We start from the raw sequence: 23160 nt of genomic DNA on the forward strand, positions 1-23160 counted from the left end.
GAATCCTGCAGATTTTTTTTCCTGACATTATAAAGTGTGACACATGTTTTCCATCCTTTATTAGCTTGTAATTTATGCATTCTTTCAAGAAGATTTGGGCCACTGCCTAAGTCCCTTCACAAATGAAACAAGGGCTGTCTAAAAGAAAAATATCCATGATATCCAAATTTACTGGTGATGCAATTTCATTAAAGTAAGTAGCTATACAAAGAATGAATTTACCACAAGCATCATTTAATTTATAAATATATGCTATAAATATAAGCAATGGATATTTCAAGAATGAGGTAGTATGCTTAGATAAATGTTAGACTGAAAAGTGACTTAGAATATTTGATTTTTGGAGCATTTTTATTGAAGTGTTTATTTGGGAGTGTTGAAGTTGATAATACTTATCAAACTCATTTATATTAAGAATATGACACCAGTATTATTTAGGAATGGTTTATGTCAATTTAGAAATAAGGACATCATTAAGAGCCCTCCAGATGCATGGGCTGTGTGTAAGTCCATTCCATTTCTTTTGGGCTGGACAAGAGGAGAGCGTGATTCAGTTCTCAGCAGAAGAAAACTGACTTGGAAACTTGTCTCTAACTAAGAGGGGAAAAGAAGTGAGCTACACTCTGAAAAGATCATTGCCGGAGTCTGCAATAACCTCCCAATCAAATTAATTCAACTTACAATTGAAAGGATGTGTTTCCCAGCCATGCCCCAGGAGTGACAACTCACTGTAACTAGAGCAGCAAGGAACGAGAGTTTTCCCTGGATAATTTTTCTTTTTTCAAAAGCACTGTTTTAATAAGGCTCTAATTCCCAGGCACTAAAGAGCTCAAAAGATATTTCATTTTGCATTCGTAACGAATACATACTGATTTCCAAAGAGAAATATTGAAAAATCGTATTAAATAATAGGAAAAATGAGCTAGAAGAAGAGCTGAATATCCCTTTGTGTGTATTTTTAAAGAAAAGTAATAGAATGGCAATCAGAAAAGCAATCTTTTGAAACAATCAGGATCCATGAGGAAAACATACACTGTTTGCAGTGAAAAAGCTTAACTTATCTAATTCCTACCACCTTAACCCCATGCCTTCAGCCTGTCTGAAGTTTATCATAGTGATTCAATAAAGCCTTTTCATTTTGAGAAAGCTTTACACACTGGCATACATATAAAGAGATAACATATCACCTTCACCTTAACATTTCATATGGAAAAGAATGGCAGGTTTTAGCTGGTACTTAGGTGCTCAGTGTAATGACAGGGAATATTGTCTATACATAAACATTTTAATAAATATTTTATCTCTTTCTGATGTGGTAATGCTGCTTGGCAGAATGCAGAGAGTTAAATCAAAGGGGGCTGTAAAAAGGAAAACTCCTAAAGGTTAAAGCTGCTAGAGCAGCAAGCTGGAAGGGTAATCACGTAAGAGAGAAGTTAGCCACAGATTCACAGCTTCAAAGGATTTAAGATACCTGCAGCAATAGCCTTTCTTCCCCCAAAACACCTTGGAAATATCCCCCTAGACCTTTGAATTTAACCTCATACAAGGAAATAGAAATTAAAGAGCCTTTTTTTTTCTTTCAAAGACAGATTAAACATTATATTGAATAACTTATATTTGAGTCTCTTTAGCTTCCCTTCCTTTTTTTCTGCACGCAGTTGGACTGGCTCAAGTGGCCACGCATTATGTACCTCTGCATTCCAGCCAAGAATGGCCTAAAGGGAGAAATCCAAAGGCTTTTGAAGGTCAAAGACCGGGTATTTCTGTGTGTAGTTGATTAGATTTCCAGAAAAAACACTGGTTTAACACTGGCTGCTTTAAAAAATGTAACTGACTTCTACTGATTTCCAATGTGTCTCTAAAAACTTTAAGCAAAATTCATTATTAAAATGATTAGTTTGATTATAATTATGTTCTCAATAGAGGATTATGTTCTCAATAGAGGAGAGTTACCCAATAGAGATCTTCATTTCCAAATCAAAGATACTGTCAACGGATAAAATAGCCCACTCCTTCAACACCTTGGATCAGATTCTTAACTCTACTTATTCTGTCTGAGTCTTAGTTAATTACACTTTTTCTGAATCTATTTCGTCTTGAGACCAAAATCAGAGGAAACTATCTGGCTGTACAAAAATTGGACTAATAAATGAGTTAAAGCTTCTAGTTCTTACATGGTTTAGACAGAGCTGGAATGAGAAGAAACTTCTTTTAGCAATCATTATACCCATTGCTCAGCTGGCTGGTCTGGTGGCAGGGCAAGTACACAAAAGATCAAGGAGTTGTTCCATATGAAATAGCTGTTCAAAATTTCCCTTTCTTGCACTCACCTTCTCCATATATTTTAAACATGCCATGCATGCTAGAATGAAAAGGCAGAACATAATCAATTATGGCTACTTTTACTAAATGTGAGAAGCTTCACACTTCAGTTTCTCCCAATGTTTGACATCACTGTCTAGACATTTGCATATTATTGACTGTTATTGTCAAAAATATGTATTGTGTTTTATATAGTTCTTGCAGTCCTTACAGAGAAGGCAAAAAGTACAGATGGGACACACTTGACCCCAAACAACGACCAGTTACTAACAATACCATTTATGAGTACAATAACAGTACCCTATCTGAGAGCATACTGTACTCTAGAAGGGCACAGGATAGGCAGAGCTTTAATCTAATGCCAAACTATCAAAGCACTAGAAAACCACTACTAGTAATTTGAATTAGAATAAAAAAGAGGCCACAAACACTCTTCATCATTAGATTTGATTCTGAACTTAATTTTAAATGATTAAAATGGCTTTTATGTCAACTAAGATATAAAACAGTGAGAAATCTTTGCACAACTAAACCACCAATGCATTTTTCAAAAAGCACCTCTTGGGATCCTATTCTTAGAACAGGTAAACTATTAATGCAGCTCATGCTGCATCACTCAGGAACAGGTTGTGGGAAAATTTTAGATCTAGAAGGAAAACAAATGTTGAGCTCAAAGGCAATTCTGTCGGAATGTTTCTCTGTCAGCACATGAAGTACATACACTAAGGAAGATAAGTATTAGCAAGTCACCGCTCATTATTTGCCTAATCACTACGTATGATTCTCTAGCATCTGTTAGGCACAAAATTGAAAACTCTGTTTTGCACAGTGGAAGAAAAAGATACTCTGATAAATTCTTAATGCAGATTTGCATTTTAAATTATATTTGCATCAAATTGAAAGAAATTATGCAAACACTAAGAAATTATTTCACATTTAAATATGACACTCATTTTTAATTTTTTTCCAGATTAATTCAAATCACCAAATTATACAATTTTATTAATACAAAAGATTGTATAGAATTGTGGTCCTTGTCCATCTCCCAGGGATGTCAATGACAGTTTTTGCACTGATTTCTTTGAAACCAGAGCTGGATCCCACCTCCTCCAATAGCCATTAATCGCTTTAAAATTGAGCACAATTACTAACAAATATTGTTGTCAAATTCATAGCTTGAGAAATATAATGTACTCTACTGTAGAGTATGTTAAGATTACTTCAGGATGTTAATTATCTGCTAGTGGCAATTTTAAAGATTAATGGTGATTATTGTAATAATTTGTACACATTAATAGACAGTGACATATAGACAATAACATATTATAATTACATACATACTTATACATAGACAACTTTAATTAGCCACTGTTTAAAACCCACAAATATAAACTTTTATACACAAATGTACATGTAATATGGAGTAAAATATTGTTTGACGACAGAGTGTAATATACATGTGAGATATATTTTGTACTTAAATATAGTATTAATTAAAAAATGTTATGTACTAGAAAGATTTTTACAAATATAAATAGGTAGATAATACTACGGTATAAATTACAGTATATAGCTTTAACTTATAATACAGATCAATTCATAAGCCTTCAAAATAGAATAAACTATTTGTTATTGCTACCCGCTAAGATGATTTCTGATAAATTTCAGTATTTTCCCTATGATATTTTACTGAGCATTATACTGTTTCCACTGAAGTAAATGGCAGTTTCCCACTTAATTCTATGCAGGCAGGAGCAATTGCTTAATAAAACTACATAGACTACATTCCACATGCATTATTTTTTTCACTGTTATCAAGTAAAGTACCAGAATATTTTTTTAAAGGCAAGAGGAGAGAGCAAAGAGTAAGAAAGTGAAAAATATTAGTGAATGCTATCGTACCGATTTCCAAGGTCCCCGATGCCATGAAACATCACCAGGGCAAGAATGCACATTACATTGTGCCATATTAGGTGGCTTGTCTAGAATTTCACAGTTTTGATCACCCAACATTTGGCCAGTAGGAAGCTGACAGATGACCAGTCTTGTCTTTATTCCATCTCCACACGTTTGAGTACACTAAAACATAGAATTTTAAATACAACATTTTTGTTAAGAGAATCTTCATAAACCATTCATACTAAAAGACATAGCAATTATCTATACATGTAATGATTTACTATGTTTATCTTCATAATCCCCAGACACTCCATCCAAGAATGGGTACTGACAGTCTAATCTTATCTAATGAAATGACTTTTTTTTCAACAATAGCTTACAAAGCTATATTTCTATACTTTATAAAGTAAATGTCTAGTCACAATAACAAGAATAATCTGCTCTCTGCAATGAGAAATAACTATTTGTGAGAATAAATGTATGACTTTTTTATAGTAGGAAAATGTGGAAATCAGTTAGTTATAAAAATGGTGTCCTTGCCAGACAAGACAGGTCTCAGGTACTGGACACATTTTCTCATAGTCTATCTCATACAGACAAGGTGTCAAATATTTATAGGGTGTGGTTTATGTTTCGAATTTCCACTGATGTACTTTACAGTGAAAAAATAAAAACACTCACACAACAAATTTGGACTAGAAATTTCTCCAGTATGTGGGTATGCAGCTACAAAAATTTTATTCCATGTTCATTCTAGTTTCACTTCTCATATAACTATCTAATTCTAGTGTTTTCAGGCAATAATATGATATAATGAATTATTACAATCAATCTGATCAAAAGTCAGCACGTCCCAATAAATGAGAATTTTTTACTATAGTTCAGAGGATTCTAAATTAGACATGACCTGCTGTGCCTGAATTAACTGCAATCCAAGTCTGCTTCTGTAGTCTGGAAAAAACATGACATTTAGACTGACCTTTAGAACTAAATGACTAAAACTGTCCAAAACAAACAGGAAAAAAATCACTACATCATTTCTTCTTGTTTTCCCCATCTCTAGATATTGAAGTATCCACGAATAAGCAAGAACCACTACAGAATGAATGCCAAATTGACCAGGTAGTTCTAGCTCTCTGTGGTGTTGAGCAAGAATGCATAGTCAAATATTCACAATGCACAGTATGGAGAAACCTTTCTTTGTCAAAGAATGTATAAAATTGCATCAAAACATTCACATTTACGAGTGGGAGTTGCCAGTGCCCAGGCTTAGCATGTTTGCTAGAAGTGATTCTACTTTCACCTTTAAGACAACAAGCTATTTAACCCACGCACACCTTCCACATGCATGATCATATTTTTCTATTTTCTAATTCATAGCTACAACACCTTTTTTTTTCCTTTTCCTGATGTTCATACAGACAATGAGTATGCTATTGCTTGCAGCTATTCTAGTCACTACTTAGTAAATTTGAGGTAAAATATAGCTTTCATTTAGTTTCTTGGGTTCACTTTTTCTAGAGTACTTATTACAGAGGTTCTTCTCATACACTCTTTCTGGAATGGAAGATAATTTTGGATGAGTCAGGATTCAAGAAGCTATTGTAACATTCAATTAGAATTTTTTTACAGTAAGTATGTATTATATTGGAAAAGGCTAGATATGTATAAAAAGCCTAGAATTTGTAAAGTTATCACTATTCTGCTGTTTAGCAAACACGATGGTATAATTCCAATCACTTTGAACATACTTATCATCACACAATACTTGCTTCTTTGGGATGTATACTAAGTACCCATATTTACACTACAATTCTAGACTTGATCAAGGAACAAATTTTAGGTAAACACACGAAATGAATTCTTTTTAAATAATAATAAAAAAGGTCTTCTGTTCCATTCATACAAATAATTATTTTACTATTTCTGACTTAAATGGTAAATAATGTTTCCTTTTGAAAGTGAAATCATCTTACTTCTCCCCAGTTCCCAAAGTTCCAACGTGGGCAGGGTCCAGAATCACAGTGTCTTGACTCTGGAGGTTTTGTTGCCTCATCACAATAACTAGCACTTCTTCCTTCCTCATCTTGACATACTACAACGCGACGGTGAAATCCACCTGCGCAAGTACTAGAGCACTAGCAAAACATGTGAACATATATATCACTATTAAAATAATAAGCAAAATGTACAATATGTTGATTAAAACTATTTTTATATTAGCATTCAAAACTGGAAATTTGCAAATAAAAATTACTGTTGTATACAAGTATTCTAAAGTTGAAAACGCAAAAATGCCTTCTAATTTGACCAAATTCGTTCTGCAATAACATTTCTAGAAACACTAACACATCCATGACAGAACACATAAATATATTTTAAATTTTTCTTACTGCTCCCCAGGGTCCAGTTCTCCATTGGTATCCTCCCACAGAAGGATGGTTCCACTGGTTCACATTATCTTGTGGATAGCGTATTGGAAGGTAATCTAGTTCTGGAAAGCGGCTTGGATGGTCATGTATTTTAGGAATATGATGATAAACTGGTGGACACGGCGGCATGTTACATTCCTGCTCTTTGGAAGGGCGGCCTTCGGGATCACAGTAATTCTCGTTGATTTGTTGATGATAGTTGACACAGATAACTTGTCTCGTTATTACTCCACTATCACATGTAACTGGGCACTGGCCAAAAATTAATCCAATATTTGTGATAGAACACTGGTGACTAATAATCAAAGACATTCATATTTACTTTTGGCAGCAAGAAATGTATACATTATTTTTTTTCAAGGGATGCAGCTTCAATCATGCCTGTATAGAATAAGAAGTCCCAAATTCTAACCAGAAAATTTGCCCAATAATCTAACGAAGACACTAAAAGAATACAAATAATACTTACAGGGGACCAATTTCCAACTTGCCACTCTCCACATGGGCTGAAACAGCTTGAAATTTCAGCCGGTCGTGGTAAATGAGCACAGAAAGATTCATCTGCTATTCCCCCATGAGCATCTCTACAGCTCACATAGCGAGCACGATCACCTTTTCCACAGGATGCAGAGCACTGTGAGGAAACAGTCCATGCTCGTCACACTTTAGCAGAGAAAGAAGACCAAAAGAAGACCATGCAAGCAGCTAATATACTAACAGCTTAGTATTGGTTTGCATTCAGAATTAAGGCCTGACAACCAGACTCCCATCTCATACTGGCTACAAAACTACACTAATAGAGCCATGCATTCAGGAAGAAAGCAAAAGTATTTTCCTTTGAGATCCTTTTGGTGCCTTTATAGTTGAAAACTGCAAGGTGAATTTAGTAGTGAGATTCTGAGTAGCCTCAGTCCATGCACTCATTACAGCTAAAACAACTGTGCAAAGATATAATTATGTTTTATGCTTAGCTAAGAACCTCAAGGTTCTTATTTTTTAAATTATACAGATATTTCATAAATTATTTAAATTTTTCACAACTCTCTCAAGAATAATTTTGTAAATCATTACAAAAATCAAGAACTCTTCTGCTCTTCTGTTAAAGTTTTTGTATAAACTGAATTTATTTGTAACACTTACCGACAAATTATCTAGCCTGAGATCTTTAAAGACAAAACTGCTTATCATTGCTATTCACATGGAGGATTTAAATACTTCTTTAAAATGAAAAATGTTCTCCATAGTCAGAAAATAGTCCATTATTTTTGAAACCCATTTCCTTGAACACTCTCAATCACATGAAAGCTATTCTGTTCAGAACTCCAGTACCCAAACTCTCAAGGTTTTTTTTTCCTTATCTTCTCTGCTAGGTTTGAAAAACAGAGTTTGCTTGGAGTGTCAACTACTTCCAGAAAAAGAAAAAAATCTTTAGAAAAGGTAATAATCTTGTTAAAGAATTACCCCAAGCAGATTTTAGTCTGAAAGATATACTGATGAGAGCTTTACACAATAGGAAAATGGGTGAAAAAGTGGAAGATAGTTTTGCAAGCCATGACCACTATGACATAACATACTGGTGTCCATGATCCGTATCTCCATTGAGTCATTTTCCCCACATGAATTAGAGGAAGTGATGTAGTCCATAATTTTGTATTTTCTGGACAAGAGGGCAACTCACATTCCTGTTGGGGGAGAAAAACAACACTGACTGTAGTAACTAAACTCACTGACTGTAGTAAACAAATATGCCTTATGAAATAGAATAGATTTAAATTAAGAGAAGTGCTAAAGATAAAGTGCTTTGGGACAAAAGAGAAAGGTAGAGAACCATATAATATAATCACAGTGTCACAGAATGATGAAGGTTGGAAGGGACCTTTGGAGATCATCTAGTCCAATCCCCCTGCACACGCAGGGGCACCTAGAGCACGTGGCATAGAGTCACATTCAGGTGGGTTTGGAAGATCTCCAGAGAAGGAGACTCCACAACGTCTCTTGGCAGCCTGTTCCAGTGCTCTGTCACCCTCACAGGAAAGAAGTTCTTCCTCACATGGAGATGGAACTTCCTGTGTTTTAATTTATACCCATTACCCATTGTCCTATCACTGGCCACCACTGAGAAGAGTTTGGCCCCATCCTCCCTACATTCTCTCCTCAGGTACTTATACATATTGATCAGATCCCCTCTCAATCTTTTCTAGGCTAAACAGGCCCAGCTCACTTAGTCTTTCCTCATAAGATGGAGGGTTTCCAGTCCCTTAATCATCTTTGTCGCACTACGCTAGACCCTCTCTAGAAGCTCCACATCCCTCTTGTACTGAGGAAGGACCAGAACAGGACATAATACTCCAGATGTAGAGAGGGGGAGGATGTCCTCTCTTGACCTGCTGGCAATGCTCTTAATGCACTTCAGCATCCCATTGGCCTTTTTGGCCACATGGGCACATTGCTGGGTCATGCGTGGTCACCTTGTTTTCCACCGGGACTGCCAGGTCCTTCTCTGTAGAGCTGCTCTCCAGAAGGTCAGCTCCCAGCCTGTACTGGTGTATGTGGTTATTCATATACACAAGCTCATGTCTATACAGTTCTGAAGTAATATCATTCCAGTAAGCAAAGCTTTTTTTTTTTTACTTCAAATAACCCTGTTTTTCTTTTAATAATTATATGTAACTAGGCCAACTAGGTGCAATTACTTTGCATCAGGGCAATCAAAGGTCTCTGCACCCCTTGAGTTCTAGATTCCAGATTTTGCTATCCCCAGTCTCCAAATTGCTCTTCTTTTACTTACTTCCTTGGACTAAAGTTGAAGAAAGCAGACAGTTTCAGTACTTTTTCACATTCTAGAACACATTTTCCTCAAATTCCTTCCAAAAGTCAGTAGACAGTATTTGTGCTAAAAAGCACAACCAACGGAAAGGTACTTGTTTACTTACTTGACTGTCTGTAGGACGAATAGCAGCATTACATTCTCTGTCATCATCCAAAATAACTCCGTAAGTCCCAGCAACACATTTGACTGCACGCATCTGGTATCCATGACCACATGTTACAGCACACTGTTAAAATCAGTAATTTCATATACTTGAAATAACATAATATTTACTTAAATTTATTTTTAATTCAATATTCTATTTTAAAACTCATTTTATCATGAGTAGGAATTTAATAATTAGGAAATTATGTCCCACTATTTTTTATCATTATAGTGCTAATTTAATATGATTTTAAAATTGAGCAACAATCTTAACATCTAATGAACAACCACTGACTTACATGGCTAAAGACTAGCCTAGTAATTCAGACAATTTGTATGAAACTTAAAAATTTAGAATCCACTTTGTAAATCATATGTATACTTTACATACTAGTCTAACAAAAAAACGTAGCAAGTGAGCAATTAAAGAAGTACAGCTACCATAATCTCCATAATCTTAAATGAATCACTCTCTAAACTCCACTGATTACACTGTCCAAAAGCACAATGTAGTTTCCTAGACAAAGGAAAAGTGATCGATCCTCTCTAAAAGACCTACTTTTGAAAAGCAAGCCTCTTGTCCAGCACATGGTCCTGCTTAGGCCTCTCCATCCTCCACAGTAGATACACTGTTTCTCAGTATTTAAATGGCAAGTATTTCTTAAGTCCCTGCATTATATCTTGTTTTGAGCAATCCCAACATATAAAAGCCCCATTAAATTGTGCCTTGTTTTTGAATTAATTTTCATCTTTTTGGGGACAAAAGCTTCTTCTCCAATTAATTCACCTTTTTCTAGAAATTTGAAGCCTCCCTCATACGTACGTACGTGATGATCACCATCATCAGACAAAAGAACATATTCTTGAGCTGCACTTTCACATAGAGTCAGAACCTCTTTTTTCACTGGAAATCGTTTAATAAAAAGATATTCAGCCAAATATGATGGCATTTTGCCTGCTATTATCAGCATATATCATTCTACGTTTTAAGTAAGTTAAACATTTAAATATGTTGACATATTTATATGTATTTGTTTGTTTACCTGTCCAATTCATCTGAATGCTTTTCTATCTGTAACTATTTTCATTATTTTGGAGACAAAATATGTTCTTGCAAAATAGCAGTAGCACTCTTAGGAATCAAGGCTGAGAATCAGCTTAGGCATCTAACTATGCCTATCCATCTATGTATATATTCCTAAATTAAGGGTTAGATAGTCAGTGGGAGCAGAGGGAGATGTGAACCAATCCACTTCAAACAGCTGCTAAAGTTCCAATAAAAATATTTAAATGGTATTTCTTTGTGTTCAGCTAAAATCTAAAGGCAAAAAGGCAGAAATCCTTAGGTACTCACTGCTCCCCAAGGCCCTACTTGCCAAGATGCACATTCATGAAGTTCACATGGTGTTACTGATTCTGGTCTATCATTTGGATTACAAAAATCCTCTCTCAGATGTTCATCATTAAGATGGCACCATACTTGCCGATGTCTCATTCCTTTGCCACATGTGACAGGACACTGTAAAATTACAGTAAATTCACTAATTTAATAAGACATGAAACCATTTTTTTTAAGTAGCCTTGTGAATTATGAAGATCGCATAAATGACAAAAGCAATACAAGCAGTGCAACAAAAATAGTCCTGTGAACTCTTTGGATGCTACTAAATATCAGGCCAAATACATAACACTGACAATGGAATCACTGTTAAGTTTCTAAAGCTATAAAAATATGAAAACAATGTACTGTTAATTTATTGCTATTAAAAATGAATACTAATTTAAAATATGAATGCATATTATAGCCCAGCTGGCACAGAAAGCATATTTAAATGATCCTTGATTCAATTTTATCCATATAATTTATAACAAAACTGATACAATTTTGTTCTTTGCTTGGCTGAATGATTCACATTGCTTTATAAGAAAATAAGGTATGTATAGGACTATAGACAGGTCTACCATAAGTAGTTTCACTATCCCTTTTTACTGTAACAACATTTCAGAGAAAAAAATACTGGTGTGCTTTTCATAAGTTTTTGTGCTATCTGTACATCTAGTATGTACATCAATAGAATCCTAGCACTTAAATATTTGTACTTTCCAGTGTTCAAAGGTAAATAAGAAAAAACAAACAAACAAACAAAATCCTCTTATTTTACTACTGTTGGTATTGATGGCAGTACAAAGTGAGTTTTAAATTTTGCATGGCTGGTTACCTCACTCCACTCACTAAAAGACCAACTTGGACATAGGAATTCATTGCAAGCCTGGGTTACGATTCTTGGAAGTTCATGGCATTCTCTGTCAGGAAGATGACGACCCAGATTGTTCATACAAAAGGCTTCTCTGGTTCTGATGCCTCTTTCACAGCTCCTTGAACACTGCAGTGTACCAAAAAATTATTGTGAACAGGAAACATACCATAATAAAAAACAGCTCAAAATGCATTATCAGGCTTAAATATGAAAAACAGCAAAAATCATTTAGCAAAATTACATCCTGTCGTATGTTCATTTAACACACTTCAAACATGTGTACCAGAGATAAATTTGGCATCTTGTTAATTACTTCCAAGATAGCACTCTTTAATTAATATTAAAGCTGAACATGTACTAACATTTTTTTCTTTAAATACTTAAATTATTAAGACTCTAAGCAAAAGATACACCTTGAATGGCCAGATCTTCTCTGCTGATTTCCAAAAACAAGCTTCAAATAATTTAGATATCTACAGTTTCTCACAAAAATATGAGCAATTTTGTCCAGTAGTTACCTAAATATAGAGGTATTAGCTTCTCTAACAACATTGGACTTGTCAAACATTATTTTCTTTTAGTTGCTTAAATGGAAAAAGAAAGAATAAAAATAAAAATTTGATATGAACACTAACCAGAACTGTAATGGTACAATTATAAATTTTTGAATTTGTACCTCTGACCATTCTGTGTAGTGCCAACTTGTTAACATACAGTCACCATGACAGGGCTCTCTGGTTGGTGGTTTCTGCTGATCAGCACAGTATCTATCATCCACTGGAGCACTGAGTCCTTTTGAAACTGAGTACTTCATGCAAAGGATTTCTAAAGAACGATACCCTGGGCCACACTTTGATGTGCAGTCACTTTTGCCAATACTGTGCCACCTACAAGGATAAACTGTTATAGAAAACTAACTATGTTTTAAAAAATAAATGCAAAGCACTCAGAGAATATAGTTAGAATTGCAGTATAAACATTAATTTTAGACAGAGGATAAATATGACTGTAAAATCTATACAAAGACTGGAATTTTCAAAGTGATAGAAAGAAATTTGACTGATATACCTGAAAATTCTTTTTCAATTTAAAGCATATTTTGTATGAATCTCCCAATTGACTTTGAAAAATACAAGCTATAATTCTGATCATTCATCCTCTGCACACTTCATTGTGTACTTTCTCATAGTGCAAATATACATGATTGTATTCCAAATTAGTCTCAGTTGTAGGTACAATTCCAGTAAAAAACATACTCTGCCCAGTAATACCAATTTTTATTCTAGCATGTAAAGAAGAAATTCATAGTCCTAACAGGATACTTTGGACTTAACAAATAAAAACCAGAAAACTATGGAGTTCTGTGTAGTATTAGAGATGTTAATCTAATGTATATACTCTTAAATCAGCAGATTTAAGGGAGGAAGCAAGAGACTGATGGAGAGAGGAAGAAGCAGTCTGAATTATTTCATTTTGATCTCTATCAACAAAAATAAGTAAGACCACAGTAGCTCCATCAGTACAGAACTTGTTTTTACCTTAATTCACATTCTGTATTACACTCCTCAAAGACTTCTGGTACAGAAGGTGCAAGTTCACATCTTTGATCAGACACTACCACATGATCACTTTTACGTATGCATGTCATTCTTCTTCTTCTAACACCTTGTAAAGAACATATCAAAGAAAAAAGGGCTAAAAGATGAGTGCCTTTTTCCACTAATTTCTGACTTATAATTTAGCAATTTAACGGAAATGCCCCATTAACACTAATATTTGTATACAGCAGATTCTGCACAAACACACTACTTTTAGTGCAGCTGACTAAATTCCTGTGGAGAACAACCTTGTCCCAGTGACATCCACCACCCGTGATGGCTCCCAGCCATGCTACCATGATCTCATAAGGGCATCAGCACCCAGAACACTGTAATACAAAGTGCAACAGTGCATTTAATCAGCAGGCTAAATATTCCAAAAGCATCACATCTGTCCTTGGATAATTACTAAACACCACTATGTTCACTTCAAGGCCATGATCCCTTTCTTAATGCAGCAGAAAATTTGAGCATCGGGTACCTGGAAAGGTTTCTTGGAAGTGCTGGAAGTACAAAAGTTGGCAGCTCTACATCTCTAGCACATGAGCACGTCTACAACCTGACTCAAAATCAGAAGAAACTTACTGTCGTCCACCCCTGATATAAGCCATGCCTAGCATCTGCTAATGGGAGTATCTATTATTAAGTGTACATAAACTTCATACATACACTTCATATGTGTTATGGCTTAGTTTTTCACTGGAGTGGCTTACACAATACTACACAAAAATTATAAAAATATTCTAAAACACATTTATCTCAAAAAAGAGAAAATCAAAAAAAGACAAAGAAATATATATGAAAGATACTAGACAAATCAGGTAGTGGATATCTGGAAAAATGATAACAGAAGAGGGGATAGATCGTAGTAGATATAGAATACCACATTTTCAAGGACGCAATACACTTGGTTGAAATATTTCTTATAAATCACTCCTATGTCAAAAAAAGAAAAAGAAAGGATGAAGAATAGAATTTTGAATATAGGATTGCACTGGATACATACTGAAACAAGGTAACGGGAATCTGAAGCCAGTCTGTCCTTAAAAGCTTTGTGCACCTAAAATTTACTGTGAGTGCTGAGTTTCTCTTATTACTAGGGGTGACAAAATCCTGACTACTTAAGCCTAGCTCCTTTTCAGATGTCATGAGGTCTTTGGTTCTGATGAAGAAAGAATCCACAATACCTTGGCACATTCTGCTGCAGTCTCGCCAGGGTCCAAAAGGATCCCACATGAACAGATCACTTCTGTCTTCTATTGGGACACTGAATGAATAACGCACATCAGGGTTGTATAAATTCCCTACACACAAAACCTTAATTGAGATAAAATGATATCCATTTTTAGTGAATTTGTGCATGACAAATTTATGAATATTACGAGCATGTAATAAATTTTCAGACTAATGAAAAATTTGAAAGTTCACCTGTAAAGTTAGCTCTTCCTCAATTCTATCAGTGCTGTTAATTCGCTCTATAGTGTTGTTTGAACCACTGTACTCAAAAATAGCTCCTTGTATGTTGATTTCTCTTTTTGACATGCTTACAACAAAATTTCCATTCAAGATAAAATTTCCATGAACATCAGATAGAGCTGTAAGTAAAATAAAGTACTGGGGATAAATATTTTAATTAAAAGGTTTTATAAAAAAATTTATTTCAACACTTAGCTTTATGCTGTTTCATGCACAGTTTTTTAAAGTTCATGCATTTGATCCCAACCATGAGTGACTCTCACCTAAAGAGCTGCCATGAATTTTCTCTGCATTAACAATAATCAACATTAATACTTCTTCTGCTGAATTGCTAAATATAATAATCACTCTTAACCTTTGTTAGGTTCTGCTAGTTCACTCATCGTGTTTTAATAAACATGGCCACAACCTACTCAAAAATGACAAAGCTATAATTTATTTTCTGATAAATAAACTCTTTTTTAAGAAACCTAGCAATGTGTCATTCATTCTTCTTATTAACACTGTTAACATCTACAGAGAAAATCAGACAAATGACGATACCATGTAATGTCACATTTGCTCCAAAGACTTTTTGAGACTGTTGATAATGTAAGTCTAGAGCAGATCTTTGGAAAGCACACACAAACCATCTACGAGTGTTGTACACAGCATGCTGTTACCGAGGTAGTTGTCATCTTCTGGTTTCCCTGAGTAGCTGTGCTGACGAATATCAATGTTTGTTGCTCCTTTGGGAATAGTCACTACAACATTGTAACCTGCAATGTAATTATTCCCAAATTAATTATACACAAAAATTGTCATGTACAAGTAAATATGAGCCTTCTGAACCTACGGTAAATTACTTTTAATTAAAAAGCTATGTAATGTACCAAAGACAACACTGCTGAACACTCTCATGTTTTAGAAAGGAAATGTAAACACTTTCACATACATCATTATAAACATATGATAATGATAAATATCATTAATACATATATATTTTTTATAAAGTTAGCTGAATTGAACTTTTAGTGTCTTAACTCACAAGACAGTTAAAATTCATTCTTCTTTTCAGAAATGTAAATTCTGTATTTACCAATAACTGCCAGAAGAATCTCTAAAGAGCATGACTACTGCAAAAAGCAGTCTTGCTGGACTCAGGAAAAATGGTGGCTGTTTGTGGTTTTACCAGAGACTTGTACACAGTTCTCTGTAAGTCACTTAACCTGCTGTATCTTGGCTCCCTCTCTGTACAACCAGGTTAGCTTTTCCCTGTCTTAGAAAAATTACTGCATGACAGCGCCCTGAGAACAAGTCTACTGCAGTGCTGCAGGTCATCCACATAAGTAGATCTATCAGATAAACTAGCTGTGCTTGATCCACACTCTACACTTGATCCAAATGTTAGCCTAGTGGTCTGCCTCCCTTTAGAAAAACACATGCTTCACAAACAAGTGATTCTTTCCTGCAATCCTTCTACTAATATTAGGGTAGTCTTGTCTTCAGGTAACAAAACAATCTGTATCAAGATCTGCTTTTTAGGAAAACTGTCACTCTGCTCACAGTCATAGGTTAAAAAAGACTGTTTCTCACAGATGCTGCTTATACATCCAAAGTGATTCTAAGAAAAACTGAATATGACAAACATATGAAACAAATAATAAACATAAATATACAATATAACCTTTGTTAGAATTTCCAGTCATTTTTCAGTAGTTAACATGCTCTTGCCAGGATTAGTTTTGCTTGGTTAGCTCATCTCCACGCGTATCAAAATAATCAGCAATCTCCTTTTCCTATGCCCCGTGCTTTTCATCCCCAAATCCTCTCCCAGGCACTTAGCGGGCGCATTTGAACCTCAGGCCGGTCACTTGTACCAGCCGGGGGCAGCACCGCGATTGCAAACCGAGACTGCCTGCCCTGGATGAACACGCAGCGCCCGGCCGAGCTGCCAAGCACGGGGAAAAACAACGCGACGGACACCAAAACACCCCTCGTCTTGCACACTGAACAGCTTGTGGCAACGTGGAGGCACAAGAGAAAATACGGGAGAATACAGATTTTTTTTTTTTTTCAGATAACCTCAGATATTCTAGTTCTAAGAGGCAGTAGCTAACATAACAACTAAGTACACATAAGTGGATTACAGTTTTCTAATTTGGGAGCCAAGCAAACTGGTGTTTCATTGAATTTCTGACAACATTCACTTAACTGTTTATATACATAATGACATTATTATAACTGTATGGCTGTGAGGACATATCAGCAATTCCACATGCTGCTCTTGCCTAATTTCACATTCTACTTTAGTAAAATGGTTTGTGTGAGTATGGAAGGGAATAAGGTCAGTGAAAAGGAAAAAGGCCAGGTTCACAGAGGTAAGTGTTCTTATCTTCTGATGCCTAACTTGAAAAATCTTTTATATTTATATATTTATATGAATATTTACGTTATAATGCAATTCCTGTGCTACTTTTAAACTAAAAGTTCCTTGATATGGTGAAAAACAAAAACATCCATAGTCGTTTACTCAGATTGAACAAAATATTGCCTTCTTTACTTTGAGCACATATTCAGAAATTCGGTCTTTAATACAAAACGTGATCATGCCTTGCAATTTCTCAAAACACACAGACACAAAAAAAGTTAGATGTATTTATGCGGGGAGGGCTGCTGCATGCCAGCTCTACCATGTTTTGGTACTTTTTGCTCAGCACAATCCCTTTGTCAGGAAAAAGAAAATCCATCAGGATACTGGGCATACTTTCCTCTTTGACCAGCAATTCCTTTATTCAATGAAGACCATATCTGGTAGCTTTCCAGGTGTTATTTTCACTTTGCCTGTGGTTCAAGCAGTAAGAAAGCTCAAAGTGGCCTTTGGGAATCTTACATTAACTACGGTCTTCTGCCCTTATGTTGTATGCTCTAGTTAAGCTGCACTGTTAGCCACATACAGAAGTCTCCCCACACTTCCCAGAAGAGGCTACACAGTGAAATAAAAGCTATCAGTAGCTCTGCTAGAGAAGCTAATACAAAGAAACAGAAAGTTATTCAGAAGAGTTTTTCATTCATTAGATGCCAACGATGAGGAAAGAACCTAAATGTTCCAGCCCACAGTCACTGGAAAAAGAAGGTTCACATTTCACATCTTTTCACTGTATGAAACAAAAAAAGTTCACCAGCTGCTCAGGCCACAGACCTCTCACTATCTCCTTATTAACCAAAAGGTGCTGGAATAAGTCCTCCAGCTGCATAGCTCCACTCAAGAAATATCACCAAGTGCAAAGCAGCGAGTCCCCCCTTTAAAGCACTTCTACAGTTCCTCATCATCTTTGTTTCATGACTTTTGTTTTGACCTTAAAGCAGATAGACCTTTTCTCCTTCATCTGTCAGCGTGTCAGCACTTGCCTCTGCATCTTTGAAGGGGCATGGGTCAGGGATACTTTTTTCTGGCAAAAGCTCTAAAGAACATGCACTTAAATCATACTTCTGCAAACACAAAAAATAATTTCTAAATCAAATTGAAATGTGCATTAAGATTTTTTTTTAAAAGACATACCATAATGAGCACTGTTGAAAGTACCTGCAAGAGTCTTACATGAAGAATTATCCCCACCACAGATTCCACATTTGTCTCTCCTTGCCTTGGAATTCAAAACGTGATCGCAGCCAGCTTGCTACAAGACATACAATAAGCCTGTGTGATTCAGTCCAATAAAAAACAATGAAAACTAAAAACTAAGAGCTTCCCACCCCCGAAAAACATTTTTATTCACTGTATATATCAAAGGAATATCTCCAGCTCCTTGGCAATCCATGAAAAGCCTTTTATGTTTTTGGGTGCTGTGATGTAAAACACAATAGTTCTGTTGTACTAAGAAAGTGCAATGCAAACACACTTAATATGTCAAAAAGTGTTTAAGAATACATTTAATAGTATAAAATATTTGCATAAAATATTAAATGTAGTGTAAAAATCTTAAGGCATAGCTACTTTAAAAACTTAGAAGTCCAAAGCACATGCGCAAGGTCATCAATTCTTTTAAAATTTGACATTATTGCAAAATAAACAAAGGAATACAAGGAGACTGCAGTTAAACTAAAAAAAGAATACTTCTTTCCTTTATATATCTTTATTTAAACTTCCTTTTTTTCTTCTTATCATATACAAGCATTTCCTCTTTGCCATTGATTCAACACTATAAAAAGTCTACATTTTCCCTTCATCTTTAATTTAGTCCATTTTACTGCAATCAACAATACTACCAAAATGGACAGAGTCTTGAATTTTTAGAATATGAGAGCTCGTCTCTGCTGATATAATCTTGTGGCACTTCTGTCACTTTTGTCATGATGATAATAAATACAGCGTGCTTTGTTCCTCTCTTTACGCCAATTTTATATCTGTTTCCCTCTACTCGTTTCAACACTATTAACCTTCCCTTTACACACTAGCCTTAATAAGAAGGGACTGTGGGTTTTCAGATTCAACTGTATGTTCATCACTCAATCTTTAATTTGGTAGGGATCAAAATTTACTTAATTAAACACAAAATATCATGCTTTATAGATTTCCAAGTAATGGTTGTTTGGATGTATAATTAGTATCCGTTTTACCATCTCTTAAACTGCTTTTAGTAATTAGTAAGTTTAGATTTAAATACCCTGCATAAGCCTTGAACACAAAGGTCATTGGTTTCTGCTCCACAGGGAGTACCATCAGCAACTCTGTCCTTCAGCTGATAGTAGGAAGTTGTTCCAGAAACTCGGCAAAAAAGCTTACAGCGATCTTTCATAGCAACTGGAAAGAAAATCCAACAGTGTGTTGTTGTATTTTTTTTTTTTGCCTGTTTTAGGACAGAATAAAGTAGCATACAGCAAATGTATTTATGTAGCAAAGTAAAATAGCATTTGTATTTCATTGATTTAAAAAGTTTATATTACTTACTACCACTATATTTTGGAAGCCAGCGAACAGCAGAGGTAAGACCATTGATGTTAAAATGTTTGCCATCAAATTCAGAGCACTGTTGTTCCCGGAAATCTTTTTTGCCCTTTGGACAGGAATCAGTATTACATGATCGAAATTTCATCCTGCGGCCAACACAGTACTTTCCTCCATTTCTTGGTCTAACAAAAATAATTAAATGTAAAACACTATCTCTCAAGTTTCTAAAATTGCTGTTTTTCAGCGGGGAGTGGTTTGAGGCACTGATATGAAGGAAAAATACAACACAATAGTTTTGCTACAGTCTTTTATTGACTGTTCAGACACATACCTCTTCCATTGCACTGTGCATACATTTATATCTATGCAAGAAAATAAAAAGTGAATGTTAACTGCTACCACTGGGAGAGGGGAGAGAATCAGCATTAATGTCTGCTGCATTAAATACAAAGTAGAATTAAAAGGTAGAAATCTGTAAGATCCATTTTTTTGTTTTTCTTATTATATTTTGCCCTAGAAGAAACACTACGAAGTTTCATGTTTCAGTAAAGTGCATTAACTTAGCTGTGATCTCATCCTTATTTTTATAGAAGTTGCACCTCCCTCACTAATTTAAAATAACTGAATTGTTTTAAAAATGTCAAAGAAAGAAAACAGAATTAGGTTGTGACACACTCTTTTTGGTGGTCTTAATATTGGTTTCAATTTTGAGATCAAAAGAAGAACTAAAAAAGACAAACTCTGAAAAATAGCCCTTTAAAGTCTAAAATGTTCTTTTAAATCACTAAAGTATTTTGTAACTGTTATCTGTGTTATCTTATTGTCTTTTGATATAAAAGAATGAAAAACACATTACGTTTTTCAGGCAATGGATTTTTTTTTTTTAATTTCCAAAGTTGTAAATGACTCTTCTCTAGTGAGCATTCTTTGTGAACATTACTGGTAGCAATGCTGTGAAAAAAAACTGAGATAAAAGCAAATCAAGTGTTCCATTAGTAAGAATACTAGGGAATACATCTATTTTTATATTGCAGTTAATGTTCCAGAGAAAGCATCTCAATGCTTAAAGAACCTTTCAGCACTTAGAGTACAGTTAGAAAAAAAAGACCTAGCAAAGTTACTCCTCAGAAATACCTATAAATGTGAATGATAGAGCTGAGATAAAAGTAATCTGAAAGCCCTCTTCATATTAGAGCATGCAGACATATCCCTACTTTCAGACCTGGCTGAAACAATCAGATATTTTATAGGCACTTCAGAGTAAGTAATTCATGCAACCATAATACCTTCATTTTGTTCTGAACAGCCTCTTCAACTGTAATACCTTCATTATGCACTAGCATAAATACAACAATAATAAACATACTCCGGTCTATTACATAGCCTGGTGGTGCTCTTAATTCCGCCTCCACATGTTCTTGAACAGGAACTATAGGGCCCCCAAGGTCCCCATTCTCCATCTACAGGACGTGCCTCCATTTCTCTGCTCACACAAATTCCATGGCGGCAGTGCTACACATTTAAGAAACAAAACAGGCAAGCCAGTCAGAAGGTTACTATACCTTAGGCTAAAAGAGAACAAAAATTAATAGCTTTTATCCAAAGTCAGGACATTTTCTAAAGCAAATTCCTTTAAGGCATCTTATGCAGCGGCCATGTTTTTAAAAATGCTGTCTAGAATCCAAGCTCTCTGTGAAAGTTATTGAACACTAACTTATTTCTTTACATCTTCTCTCTTCATTCAAATACCTATAGGAGGACCTCAAAGCCCTGTCTTAAACTCCTGATATATTCTCATGCACAGATTTCAAAGTTAGTTTGCAGCAGTCTGATATGTATGAGGAGCTTTCGGTTTTATTAGTTCACACTGGTTAGTAACCTGAAAATGAATAATAACAAATCACCAATAAATTCAAGGTCTTTAAGTAAATGAAATGCCAAAGCTAAAGCTAAGCTATTCTTAGCTATCGTAGCTAAAAAGAAAGGGAAACTGCTTGGAAAAAGCAAACAAATTTTCAGACATTTTAGATCTTTTTCAGATCATGCTTCTACTCAGACTTTAACAGCTATAAAGGAATTGTTAGAACTATTTTACTGAGTAGTACTAAGTTTACTGTTTACTACTATAAGTTTACTGTTATTTTTAGAACTTAATTATTATTTAAAGAAATAGCAATTCTCAGAGCAAGATATTATATTGCAATGTCCATGTGTCAGTTTAGATTTGATTTCTGTTGAAAACTTACAGGCATTCAGCTAAATAAAGTCAGCAGAAAGTTACAATTTTCATTTCACCTGCTGGGGTTTAAATTATTAAGAAAACAAAGACTGCCACTCTGTTATATTTTCTATTGTGGTCATGTCAGTTATGAAGCTTCACCACCCTTTACTAGCTAGCCTAAATCATAATTTTTAAGGTCTTTTGAGAAAATGAAGTAATGAGCTTCCTGCTTCTCAATATTTTCTGTCCAAGTCCACAACTCTGCCCATATTTATCCACTTCATCAGTTTCCCAAAAAATAGAAGACTAAAAGGTCTAAATGAGAATCTCATGATTGGTGCATGTCTGACTTTCTCCAAAGAATCTGCAGAATCATGAGCACTAATCCTATGGATGATTTATGACAGCTGGAATTCTAATTCATTTGCATGCTATAGAAAATCCCAAGTGATATATTCGACCGCAACATACTAGAAGAGTTTGCCTACTAGACTAGACCATTTATAAGATACTAGAAATTATAACATTATAACTCCTGCTAACTTCTACCAATATGAATGTGTTCTGGATATTCTCCTCAACTTCAGTCTCCCTCTGAAGCACGAGAGACACACTCCTCTGGAGACAAGACACTGGGCAGGATGGCCTGTGTGGGATCAGCGCTCATACTCAACACAGGGAATTCTCTATTTTTATGGCTGTTTGGAAACTCAGGATTAAACTGGTACTCAGTTTTGCTATCAGGAATGACTTCTCTAAGTCACATTGACAGGGTGGTGTATTCCATCTTCCCCTGCAGCATGTACACAGATCAGCTGCTAGAGTCATCAGTGCAGATCAACTCAACTCAACTGTTTATTATTTCTGAGCACTTCTGCTTTTCCTTCTCTGCTCTCTATGGCACTGAACAACATACTATCACCAGAAGCTAAAACACTTCTGTCTACCTAAAGCATCTGTCACATAAAACCATCTAAAGGCCTGTGACACACAGAAGGTAAAACAATCTAAGGGTACTATCCATTTTTTTCCATTTTATGCTAATTAAAA

The 23160-nt window shown here is 35.1% G+C and overlaps 1 protein-coding gene across 1 annotated transcript in view; it reads right to left on the reverse strand.

Annotated features, from left to right (window-relative positions):
• The window catches only part of ADAMTS20 (ADAM metallopeptidase with thrombospondin type 1 motif 20), an 89256-nt gene that overhangs the window by 33793 nt on the left and 32303 nt on the right, over positions 1–23160 (reverse strand). Inside the window, exons 11-27 of the mRNA XM_088524130.1 lie at positions 21256–21401; positions 19890–20071; positions 19606–19742; positions 18501–18618; positions 15622–15717; positions 14912–15078; positions 14671–14800; positions 13424–13550; positions 12562–12772; positions 11847–12011; positions 10982–11146; positions 9587–9709; positions 8228–8335; positions 7123–7287; positions 6615–6905; positions 6198–6359; positions 4225–4401 (exon numbers count right to left, since the gene is read on the reverse strand). Of these exons, the coding sequence (XP_088380256.1) occupies positions 4225–4401; positions 6198–6359; positions 6615–6905; positions 7123–7287; positions 8228–8335; positions 9587–9709; positions 10982–11146; positions 11847–12011; positions 12562–12772; positions 13424–13550; positions 14671–14800; positions 14912–15078; positions 15622–15717; positions 18501–18618; positions 19606–19742; positions 19890–20071; positions 21256–21401 (2670 nt within the window). The remainder of the gene's footprint in view (positions 1–4224; positions 4402–6197; positions 6360–6614; positions 6906–7122; positions 7288–8227; positions 8336–9586; positions 9710–10981; positions 11147–11846; positions 12012–12561; positions 12773–13423; positions 13551–14670; positions 14801–14911; positions 15079–15621; positions 15718–18500; positions 18619–19605; positions 19743–19889; positions 20072–21255; positions 21402–23160) is intronic.

The sequence above is a fragment of the Tinamus guttatus genome, unplaced genomic scaffold (assembly GCF_059628265.1).
Source record: "Tinamus guttatus ecotype Peru unplaced genomic scaffold, ASM5962826v1 Tinamus_guttatus_pri_ptg000206l, whole genome shotgun sequence".
Classification (NCBI taxonomy): domain Eukaryota; kingdom Metazoa; phylum Chordata; class Aves; order Tinamiformes; family Tinamidae; genus Tinamus; species Tinamus guttatus.